The sequence below is a fragment of the Odocoileus virginianus genome, chromosome 12 (genome assembly GCF_023699985.2).
Source record: "Odocoileus virginianus isolate 20LAN1187 ecotype Illinois chromosome 12, Ovbor_1.2, whole genome shotgun sequence".
Taxonomy (NCBI): domain Eukaryota; kingdom Metazoa; phylum Chordata; class Mammalia; order Artiodactyla; family Cervidae; genus Odocoileus; species Odocoileus virginianus.
Genome location: NC_069685.1, coordinates 48,334,612 through 48,346,963, shown reverse-complemented (window position 1 = coordinate 48,346,963; position 12,352 = coordinate 48,334,612). Strand labels below are relative to the sequence as shown.

General features: G+C 47.6%; 1 protein-coding gene across 1 annotated transcript in view; it reads left to right on the top strand.

Moving 5' to 3' along the window:
• Positions 1–12,352, top strand: part of DNAH10 (dynein axonemal heavy chain 10) — a 153,602-nt gene that overhangs the window by 121,333 nt on the left and 19,917 nt on the right. The window contains exons 58-62 of the mRNA XM_070475137.1: positions 2,516–2,697; positions 4,747–4,883; positions 6,515–6,732; positions 9,299–9,520; positions 9,714–9,861. Coding sequence (XP_070331238.1) covers positions 2,516–2,697; positions 4,747–4,883; positions 6,515–6,732; positions 9,299–9,520; positions 9,714–9,861 — 907 coding nt within the window. The remainder of the gene's footprint in view (positions 1–2,515; positions 2,698–4,746; positions 4,884–6,514; positions 6,733–9,298; positions 9,521–9,713; positions 9,862–12,352) is intronic.

The window sequence follows — 12,352 nt, the reverse complement described above, 5'->3', positions numbered from 1 at the left end:
TCTTGACGATTCCCTAATCCTTTAATTCTTATAATAGCACTTCCTCTCTATAATGCTCAATCCCCTTTGCAGAAATCATTAAATGTTAAGGCAGGGAGATTAGGAGTAATGAAGATTAGTAGTGGGTGTTTCTCCGGAGTATAAAAGGCTCCCTTTGTTACTGGCCTGCGACTTTGCTTTTCTTCCTTTTCTTCATTCAGTACCATCGGGTGCCTACTGCCTGCCCACCCTGTGCTGGCATGGGGGCTGAGAGACAGTGAGCCGGCCTGGGGGGTCTTTACCACATGGAACCCACAGTCCGGGGGAGGCACGAGTGTGCACATGGGAATCGCGAGAACAATAAAATTACCCAGGAAGAGGTCAGGGAGGCAGGGTTTGGGTTGCTATGACTTTGGATAATGGGGGACCCGATTCTAGCCTTGGGGGGTGAGTAGTCAGGGAAGCTGAACCCCAGGAAGTGCTATTTAAACGAGACATGGAATGGAGGCTAGAGGGGGCTGGAAGGAGTGTGGCTTGAGGGGAAAGCAAAGACTGTCTGGGGGAGAGTGAAGGGAGGTGGGGAATAAAGCTTGCAATTGGTGTTCTCCAGGGAAGGCAGCATGACTTCACCTCCATCTGTCTATCTGTCTGTCTCTCCCTGAGTTTCTTTCTTTTTTTTTTCAAGCTGGGTCTTCCTTGGTGCTCTCGGGCTTTCTCCAGTTGCGGTGAGCAGGGGCTACCCTTTGTTGTCATATGTGGGCTTCCCATTGCAGTGGCTTCTCTCGTTGTGGAGCACGGGCTCCAGGGCATTTAGGCCTCAGTAGTTATGGCTCTGGAGCTCAGTTGCTCTGAGGCATGTGGGATCTTCCCAGACCAGGGATCGAACTGGTGTCCCTTGCAATACAAGGCGGATTCTTAACCACTTGGACCATCAGGGAAGCCCACCCGGAGTTTCTGTCGTGGTAGAAGAAAGGAGTCAGATGAATCAGGAACACTTTCATTTCTCAGACTTGGGCTCTTACTTTTTTCCCTATTTTTATACCATTTTATATAACTCATAAAACAGTGTTTGGTAACCTTACTATTGCGAACTCCTTGGTTATCTGGCACCACAACACCGTGTTCTGGATAAACGAGGTTCCTGGGACCGGTTCATAAACTGATCCCAGAGAACTTCCCTTTCATAGACTCAAAGGCTTTGGGGGCTCCAAGTTTCTGGTTCCGCTTCCCCATTTTACAGATGAGAAAGCTGAGAACCTGGGACTGGTCCAGATGGCTCAGGACGCCGCCCCGAGGCTCTTTCCCACTAGTATCTGAAAACATCTCACTGACACCCCCCCCCCCTCAGATTATTCAGAGAGCAGTGGCCCAGGCCTGGTCTTCATCAGCCCCGAAGGGAACCTTTTAAAAACAGTTGACAGCATCACGGCTGTCGTAAGCGCCTAACGCCGCATAATTGAGCCTTTCCCTGGTGACTCAGGTCCATTACTTTAATGGTCGGGTTTTGTGCTGGAGCTTTGCTCTGGCTTGTCCCTGCGAGGGTGAGTGCGTGGGGGGCCAGGAGGGGTGGGGGGTGTGGTTGCCGGGTTCGGAGTCTCCACACTGCTGTGTGGCTCGGATTGTTCTTTCTCTGTGTCTTGGCCCTCCCTGCCCCCTTCCTCTGGGGCCTTCTGGCCTCTCCCGAGGCTGCTCCTTGCCCTTGGGGGGGCTCTTCATTTTCCAAATCCTTTCCTTTCCTTTCCTTTTTCTTCATCATTTTCCTCCTGCTTCTGTCTCTCTCCACGGCTTTGGTGCCTGCACACGACGTGGAGAGACATGGCCGGGCAGCAGGCAGCCGAGTGGGGCCCCCTGGGTACCAGCAATATGTCACTTGTTCCTTCTTGGGTCTTCGCGCTGCCGATGCCGCCTTGCATTCTCCCGATACTTTTAGATTTCCTGTTCGCTGGAGGGTCGAGGGTGCTGGACCTGTAAGTGTCACAGCAGCCGAGTGATGGTCTAGCTTTGTCAAAGCCAGAAAACAATTTCCACAGCCTGGAGGAGCCCAGGGTGCGGGGACCTCAGACTCCACGGGCTATGTAGACACAGGCAGGCCATCCAAGCACTGGAGCCCCATTTCTTCATCTGGTAAATAGAAAATAGGTTGATGATGATCATGACAATAATGACTCTACCACTTAGAGTCTGAGGAGTCACCCCAGGGTGTAATTAAAAACACAGATTCTCAGGCTCCACCCTGCCCTGCTGATTCAGGGGCAGACTGGGTTTGCATTGAATGATGCCCTGCTGTGTTCCTGGTGCCCAGTCTGAACCTAGGACCTTGAACTGGCACCTGATGGAGGAGACTGAGTCCTACTCTTGGAAAAGCTCATCCCCAGGAGGCCAAGTCGGTGTTGGGATGTGGTCCCCTTTGCCTCCACGCAGTATTGCCTCCAAGAGACGGTTCTGGGTTGAGCCATTTTTTTCTGGAACCTTCCTTTGGGCCAGATCCTGGCCACATCCTGTGCCCGATCCTCATGTTTCTGTGTTCCTCCCCCAGGTCCTTTGCTAAGCCCCCGAAGCAGGTGCAGACAGTCTGCGAATGCATCCTCATCATGAAAGGCTACAAAGAACTCAACTGGAAAACCGCCAAGGGCATGATGTCCGACCCCAACTTCCTGAGGTCTCTGATGGAAATTGACTTTGATTCCATTACCCAGAGCCAAGTTAAGAACATCAGAGGTGAGCACAGATGGATGGAGGGGACAGTCAGGCTGGTTCTCAACCTGGCGGTTCAGTCTTTGGGGCAGGGAGGGAGGGCGAGGAGGGGGCTTGTTGCAGGCACACCCTCCCGTGGGGTCCAAATGGTGTTGCCGTAGCTGTGCCAATGGAAGAACGGGAATGACTGTTCCTAGAGGAAGATGGTGGCATAGTTGCATGAAACAGAGGGTGGTGGCGGGATGGGCAGTAGCAGCAGATGCCACATGAACGTGTGGTCCAGCAACAGCTCTAGTTCCCCCTAGCAGGAACACAGCTGTCTTCTGGAGCCCACTCTAGCTTGTCTTCTGTGCATCTTATCTGATGGGGGGCATAGTGGTGCCAAGAATCAGTCTAATGGGCAAAGGACTGGAATAGACATTTCTCCAAAAAAGACAGACAGATGGCCAAAAAGCATATGAAACTATGCTTAATGCTGGTCACTAGGAAAATGCTCATCAAACCACAATGAGGTAGCATTCAGATCCACTCGGATGGTGTAATTTAAACAAAACCACACAAAACAACAAGTGTTAGGGAGGATGTGGAGAACTTGCAACCCTTTTACATTGTTGGCAGAAATGTAAAATCATGTGGAAAACAGTTTGGCAGTTCCTCAGAAGGTTAATCATAGAATTACCATGTGTCCCAACCATTTCACTCCTATGTATATACCCAAAAGAATAGAAAATACATATTCAAACAGAAGCTTATGTGCAATGTCCCTGACAGCATTACTGACAATAGCCAGTGATGGGTGGAGACAACCCACGTGCCTATCAGCAGATGAATGGATAACAAGAAAAAACATACCCACACAGTGGAATGTTATTCAGTCATAAAAAAGGAGTGAGCATCACTTATGTTTTAGCCACTGTACGCTACAACATAGATGAACCTCAAATATGTGATGCCGAGTGAAAGAAGTCAGGCACAAAAGGTCACATATTGTAACTCCATTTATATGAAATACCCATAGGTGAATCCATAGGGACAGAAAGCACATCAATGCTTGCCAGTGTCTGGGGAGGGGAAATGGGTTGATTGCTGAAAAGCTGTGAAGTTTCCTTTTGAGATGATGAGAATGTCTTGCAACTAGGTGGAGATGAGGCCTGCAGAATCTTGTGACTCTACTAGATGCCACTGACATGTATACACTTTCACATGGTTCATTTTACGTTATGTGAATTTCAGCTCAGTTAGGCATAATGGATATTCAGGGGAGAAAAAAAAGAACTGGTCTAACCTTGACTACTCTCCTTGTGCCTCTTGCCTGTATGAAGTCTTCCACGGGTCCCTGGGGGGTGGGCAAGGAGGAGGAGCCAGCACCACCCACCCCATTCCCTTCTTTTCAGTTACAGAAGCCACACAGTTCCTGCTAAGCCTGACTCCTGATCCGCCCCCAGAGCTTAGCCAGAGGGAATGATGTTAGTCTTCAGGCATATAAAAGTTCATTGTGTCACTGTTTATCATGATGGCTTATTCAGGACTTTATCATCAGTGCATTTTTTCAGCCACTTAAAAACAAAACTAATTAAAACCGGGAGGATAACAACAGCTACAGAAGTCCAAGGGGCTCTCTTTACCCGATCCTTGGATGGGTTTCCGTTTAGGTGAAGTTCCTTCCAGAGTGAGGGGGCAGGTGGAGGTGATGGAGCCCCCATAATGACAGTTAAATGAATCCCAGTTCACTGCCAGCTCTGAGCCACCTTGGTGCCCAGTTAGGAGTCCTCACTGATGCCTTGGGTCTCCAGGGCCTTCTGGGTGTCACATAGAAGTGCCTGTGTCATAGGATGTCCTGGAGGGCAGTAACCTGTGCCCCTTACTCACATCTTAAACAGCCACTCACAAAGAACTCATTTAAGGTTGGATCCACCTGTTATCTGGGGGAGAGCTGTCCAATCCCTCTCACAGGATTACCAGGGAGTAAGGAACTAGTTACACTTGCTTTGTTCATAGTTAGCTTCTTTCTCATTTTATTCTCCCGAGACAAAGCTCACTGCTCATTGAGATCATTGCGTCTTTGACCTCTAGGCCTCTTGAAGACCCTCAATACCACGACCGAGGAAATGGAAGCCGTGAGCAAGGCAGGCTTGGGGATGCTGAAGTTTGTTGAAGCTGTGATGGGCTACTGTGATGTTTTTAAAGAAATCAAGCCCAAGAGAGACAAGGTACTGCCCATCTGTAAGCCCTGCTCACTTCTGCCAAGAGATCATTTTGGAGTCAGAATGAATGTGTCCACAGCTTTACTGGAAAAATTCTGGCAAGATTCTGATTTCAAACCACATAAACATTTTTCCCCAAGTACATACAGCTCTCATTTAGATGTAATGTGAACTGACAGAGCCAAAGGCTGAAAGGTTTTTTTAAACTTTTAATTTTATATTGGAGTATAGCTGATTAACAATGTTGTGATAGTTTCAGGTGGGCAGCAAAGGGATTCAGCCATACATGTATCCATTCTCCCCCAGACTCCTCTCCCATATAACATTGTGAAAGATTTTTGAATAAAAGAGGGTAAAAATCATTCCCGAGGGAGGGCTAATGCAGGGTTTCTCATCCTTGGCACTATTGTCATTTTGGATTGGATCTTTTTTTATTTTGTGGAGCTATCCTGGGCATTGTAGGATGTTGAACAGCATCCCTGGCCTCTACCCACTAGATGCCCCCAAGTTTCAACAACCAGAAATGTCTCCAGACTTTGCCATGTGTCCCTTGGGGGAAGCAAAATAAGTCCCTGTTGAGAACCACTGGGTCAAAGTAACATACAGAAGACACAACACAAAGAGAATTGTACAAGGTTGATTCCATCATTTTGAGACGTGTTTTTATTTATTTATTTTTGGCTGTGTACGATCTTAGTCGTGGCATGCAGGCTTTTCTCTGATTGTGGCTCAGTAATGGCAGCACTCCAGCTTAGTTGCCCCAAGGCATGTGGGGTCTTAGTTACCTTACAAGTGATCAAACCTATGTCCCCTGCATTGAAAGGTGAATTCTTAACCACTGAACCACCAGGGAATGCCCAAGACATATTTTGACATTGCTTTTTAACTCAGGATTTTGTCACTCAGAAAACTTAGAACCCATAATAGGACTGGTAGTATCTTCAATGCAGGGCTTCACTGGTGCTTCAGTGGTAAAGAATTCGCCTGCAATGCAGGAGACGCTGGAGATGAAGCTTCGATCCCTGAGTCAGGAAGATCCCCTGGAGAAGGAAATGGCAACCCACTCCAGTATTCTTGACGGGAAAATCCCATAGACAGAGGAGCCTGGTGGGCTACAGTCCACTAGGGTCACAAAAGAGTTGGATATGATTGATGTTACTGAACACACACACACACAAACATGCACACAATCTTCAGTGCATTTTTTGAGTTTTGGACTTATACTCACAGGGTCCTCTTACTGGGACCTTAATTCACATGAAAGTTAAGTTGTCTGCTAACTCAGTACAGGACATCTTTTTTCGAATGGGATGTGTGATTTTGCATTAAAGCATTGAAAAGATTCCTAAGAGGAGAAGTCATGTGCCTTGCTATGGGTGGCCCCAGAGGAGAGGGACGATGATAGAAATGCAGGTGGAGGAATTCCCTGGCAGTTCAGTGGTTAAGACTCTGTGCTTTCACTGCCATGGGCCTGGGTTCAATTCCTGGTCGGGGAACTAAGAACCCACAAGCTGCATGGCATGGCCAAAAAAAAAAAAAAAAAAAATGCAGGTGGACATAAGCCAGATGTGAGACTGTCTTATTCCTACCTCACGACTGTCCTTTTGCCCACTGTTTTGGAAATTATCTTCACTTAGGTGGCCAGGCTGGAGCGGAATTTTTACCTTACCAAACGTGAGCTGGAGAAGATCCAGAATGAGCTGGCAGCGATCCAGAGGGAACTGGAAGCTCTGGGGGCCAAATATGAGGCGGCCATCCTGGAGAAGCAGAAGCTGCAAGAGGAAGCTGAGATCATGGAGAGGCGGCTGATCGCGGCCGACAAGCTCATCTCGGGGTTGGGGTCGGAGAACGTCAGGTCAGCCTGCGCAATGGGCCCTCGTGCTAAGTGGCTGTAAGCCACATTTTGAGGGGATTTTAAAAAAATTAATATTTATTTGTTTGTTTCTTTGTTGCACTGGGTCTTAGTCGTGGTCTGTGGGATCCAGTTCCCTGGCTGGGGATCGACCCAAGGCACCCTGCATTGCTAGCACAGAGTCTTAACCACTGGACCACCAGAGGAAGTCTGAAAACTCTGTGGTTTGTGAGTGAACATCAGCAACAGAATTTCTTGCCATATGGAATCTATTCCACACTGCATTTTGAGCTGAAAACCATGTGACAAAGTTCTGATTTTACTATTGTCATGTCTAAGGTGGATCATGCCTATTTTATAGATTCTTTTTTTTTAATTAAGATTTTTTGATGTTTAAGTCTTGATTGAATTTGTTACAATATTGCTTCTATTTTATGTTTTGGTATTTTGGCCGTGAGGCATGTGGGATCCTTGTTCCGTGACCGGGGATCGAACCCCCTTGAAAGGAAAAGTTTTAACCACAGCACCATCAGGGAAGTCTCATATATCTATATCTATATCTATGTATCTTCTTTTAAAATTAGGTCTCTAGTGTTATTTACTGAATGACTGTTAAGGAGAGGCAGTGCAGCAGTGGAGACTGGGAGAAACCAGTGCCCTGGAGCCTGGGAGTGTTTGTTTCTTTTTTTAAATTTTAATTGGAGGCTAATTACTTCACAATATTGTATTGGTTTTGCCATACATTGACATGAATCAGCCATGGGTGTACATGTGTCCCCCATCCTGAGCCCCCCTCCCACCTCCCTCCCCATCCCATCCCTCAGGGTCATCCCAGTGCACCAGTCCTGAGCACTTGTCTCATGCATCCAACCTGGACTGGCGATCTGTTTCACATATGATAATATACATGTTTCAATGCTATTCTCTCAGATCATCCCACCCTTGCCTTCTCCCACAGAGTCCAAAAGACTGTTCTGTACATCTGTGTCTCGTTTGCTGTCTCACGTATAGGGACATCGTTACCATCTTTCTAAATTCCATATATATGCATTAGTATACTGTATTGGTGTTTTTCTTTCTGACTTACTTCACTCTGTATAATAGGCTCCAGTTTCATCCACCTCAGTAGAACTGATTCAAATTTATTCTTTTTATTGGCTGAGTAATATTCCACTGTGTACATGTACCACAACTTTCTTATACATTTGTCTGCTGCTGGACATCCAGGTTGCTTCCATGTCCTGGCTATTATAAACAGTGCTGCAATGAACATTGGGGTACACGTGTCTCTTTCAATTCTGATTTCCTTGGTGTGTATGGCCAGTAGTGGGATTGCTGGGTTATATGGCAGTTCTATTTCCAGTTTTTTAAGGAATCTCCACACTGAACAGAATGTTTGTTTCTTGATGACCTTTAACCCCAAGTCCCTTCTGGACCCGTCTGAAGGAGGACCTTCTCTGTTGCTGGCGCTCCTTGTGGCTGGTTCACTCCTGACCTTCACTTTTAAGCAGGTTTGATGCTTATTGGCAAGAGGATCACTGCGCCATAGATGGTCTGCTGGATGTGACGCAGTTTCTAACCTGAAACCTGTAAAAAATGTATGGAAAACGCTGGAAAATATTGTTTGCTTGTGGGAAACAAACCATTTTCAATATGTCTAAAATCTAGTAGGGCTTCCCTGGTGGCCCAGTGGCTAAGGCTCCATGCTCCCAATGCAGGGGGCCCGGGTTCCATCCTACATAGCTTCACGTATAGCTCAGTCAGTAAAGCATCTTCTGGCAGTATGGGAGACCTGGGTTCAATTCCTGGGCCTGGAAGTTCCTCTAGAGAAGGAAATGACAACCCACTTCAGTATTCTTGCCTGGAGACTCCCATGGAGAGAAAAGCCTGGTGGGCTGCAGTCCACGGGGTCTCAAAGAGTCGGACAAGACTTAAGAGCTTTCTTTCTTTTGGGTTCCAGCCCTGGTCAGGGAACTAGATCCCACATGCCGCGAACTGAAGACTTCCCATGCCCCCCAAAATCCCATGGCCTGATGAAGATCGAGAAGACCCCACGTGCTGCAATGAACACCCAGCATAGCCCAATAGACACTAACAAATAAAATCCAGAAGACTTTGGCTGCTTGCCAGAAGAGCCCAAATGAAACACCTGCTTTCTTTTTTCTTGGTCAGAATTTTGTCACCCAGTAGGATAGGGCTCATGCTCTGCTGGGCGTGTTTATAAGTTATTGCTTAGGTGTTCGGAAACAGTTCAATTACAACTTAATGCATATCTTTGAGGCCAAATGTATCCCCCAAACATTTATCGAGGCCCCTGTTAGATGCTGGGTTCTGCTGGGCACCTGGGATTGAACAAAGCCTTTGAAAACACTGGGTTTGTTAGGTGGGGAACTGGCAAAGTAAGCCAGTGATCTCTGTTCTCAACAAGAAAAGAGTATCTTAGGAAATGTTTCCTTCTGGTGAGACCCTTCCTGACCATATGTCAGGCTAGTTCTTCTAGAAGGTTCCTTTGGGTTGTGCTGGAAGGTGATGACTCAGGGCAGCCCCTGTCTCCGGTCTCCTGTACCAGGTGGCTGAATGATTTGGACGAGCTGATGCACCGGCGGGTGAAGTTGCTGGGCGACTGCCTACTGTGCGCAGCCTTCCTGAGCTATGAGGGCGCCTTCACGTGGGAATTCCGGGACGAGATGGTCAACCAGGTGTGGCAGAACGACATCCTGGAGCGGGGGATACCCCTGAGCCAGCCCTTCCGACTGGAGAACCTGCTCACGGACGACGTGGAGATCAGCAGGTGAGGGTGACTGAGCTGGGAGGACCAGGGGAGCCTTGGGGCAGCGTGCAGAGCTGGCGGTGTGCCTGCCTGACCCACCTTCACAGAGACTGCAGGGAGTGCTGACCACCCAGCTCCCCCGATTTGGATGCTCCCGGTCAGTTCACAACTTGGCCAGAAAAGTCCCCATTTCCCCTGTTGCTGTCCCTTCCAGGTGGGGCTCCCAGGGGCTGCCCCCCGACGAGCTCTCGGTTCAGAATGGCATCCTCACCACCCGGGCCAGCCGCTTCCCCCTCTGCATCGACCCCCAGCAGCAGGCCCTCAACTGGATAAAGAGAAAAGAGGAGAAGAACAACCTGCGGGTACGGCCGCCCTCTCCCTCCATGTCCTCGCCCTCCTGCTGCCCTGGGGCCCAGCTCTCTTCTCCCCAGTATTCCCGAGCCTCCAGCAAGGCCAAGCTGAAATGCCACCATCCCGAGGCAGATTGTCCCCCTCCTGGGCCCTCCACCCCATTGAGTCTTGGAGGGTGGCTTGTGAACCACCTTGAATCTGACCCTGCCCTTTGCCCTGGTGAATCAGACAGTGAAGAATCTGCCTGCAATACAGGAGACCCAGCTTCAATCCCTGGGGCGGGAAATCCCCTGGAGGAGGGAATGGCAACCCGTTCCAGTATTCTTACCTGGGAAATCCCAGGGACAGAGGAGCCTGGTGGGCTACAGTCCCTGGGGTCACAAAGAGTCGGACACGACTGAGCGACTAACGTTTTTTTTGCCCTGTGTGTTGCCTCCCAGCCTGCAAGCACCTAAAGGCAATCAGTTCAGTCCATTCCGTCACTCAGTCGTGTCTGACTCTTCGCAACCCATGGGCTGCGAGCACGCCAGGCTTCCCTGTCTATCACCAGCTCCTGAAACTGGCTCAAACTCATGTCCATTGAGTTGGTGATGCCATCCAACCATCTCATCCTCTGTTGTCCCCTTCTCCTCCCACCTTCAGTCTTTCCCAGCATCAGGGTCTTTTCCAGTGAGTCAGTTCTTCATATCAGGTAGCCAAAGTATTGGAGTTTCAGCTTCAGCATCAGTCCTTCCAATGAATATTCAGGACTGATTTCCTTTAGGATTGACTGGTTTGATCTCCTTGCAGTCCAAGGGACTCTCAAGTCTTCTCCAACTCCATGGTTCAAAAGCATCAATTCTTCGGTGCTTAGCTTTCTTTATAGTCCAACCCTCACATCCATACATGACTACTGGAAAAACCATAGCTCTGACTAGACAGACCTTTGTTGACAAAGTGATGTCCCTGCTTTTTAATATGCTATCTAGGTTGGTTATAGCTTTTCTTCCAAGGAGCAAACATCTTTTAATTTCATGGCTACAGTCACCATCTACAGTGATTTTGGAGCCCAAGAAAATAAAGTCTGTCACTGTTTTCATTGTTTCCCCATCTATTTGCCATGAAGTGATGGGACCAGATGCCATGATCTTGGTTTTATGAATGTTGAGCTTTAAGCCGACTTTTTCACTCTCCTCTTTCACTTTCATCAAGAGGCTCTTTAGTTCTTCTTCTCTTTCTGCCATAAGGATGGTGTCATCTGAGTATGTGAGGTTATTGATATTTCTCCTGGCAATCTTGATTCCAGCTTGTGCTTCATCCAGCCCAGCATTTCCCATGATGTATTCTGCATTTAAGTTAAATAAGTAGGGTGACAGCCTTGATGTACTCCTTTCCCGATTTGGAACCAGTCTGTTGTTCCATGTCCAGGCAAAAGCAGTTCTTTATTCATCTTTGCATCCCGCCAATGCAGTGCAGGGCTGGGAGGCCTTAGCTGCTTGATCACTTTCTTTTTGGAGGGCAGGGGAGGGGCTTGATTGAGATAAAATTTGCCTACCATACAATTCCCCCATTGGAAGCATACAGTTCCGTGGGTTTTAGTATATTACACACCGAGTTGTGTAATAATTACCGGGACCAGTTTTTATCACTCCCCCCCAAAAGATACTGTGTCCTTTAGCTATCACCACCTCCCAAACTTTCATTTCCCCTCCTGCCCACTCACCCACCCCCAGCCTCTGACAACCACTGATATTTTATGCATCTCTATAGATTTGTGTATTCTGGACATTTCCAGTGAATGGGATCATACAGCCTGTGGCCTTTTGTGACTGTCTTCTTTCACTTAGCAGCATGTTTTTCAAAGTTAATTTTCCCTGCTTAGCAAATCCAACATTTTTAAAAGACTTTGTTCAAGCCCAGGGCTCAGCAGAACCCAGAATCTAACAGGGGACTCCATAAATGTTTGAGGGATGCATTTTGTCTCCAAGATATGTGTTAAGCAGTAACTACAGTGTTTCCAAACACTTAATCAACACATATTGTAGTGTGTAACAGTAATTCACTCCTTCTCAGGGCTTAATATTAGTCCATTGCATGGATGGACCACAAATTGTTTATCTATATATCAGCTGATGGACATTTGTGTTTTTTCTACTCTTTGGCTGTCCTAAATAGTGCTGCTGTGAACATTCATGTGCAAGTTTTTTGGGCGTGTGTTTTTAATTTTCTTGGGTGAAATTGCTGGGGCTCAATTACTGAAATAATTAACAAATTCATGATTTTTAAAAATCTTCTCCTTATTTTTTGTGGTCTTGCTTCCTGGTATGTACATGCATTTAGAAGAAGCATCCCAAGGTCAGGGGAACATCTGTCCCTAAACTTCACATATAGCTATTGTGGGATAAGTATCATTAATGCAGGAATATTTCTTGACATCCCTCTTCCCTGAGTCTGCCAGAGAGTTTTTGCAATTGCCAGCCCACTCCTAGCCCCCATTCCTACTCCTATTCCCATCCTATCTCT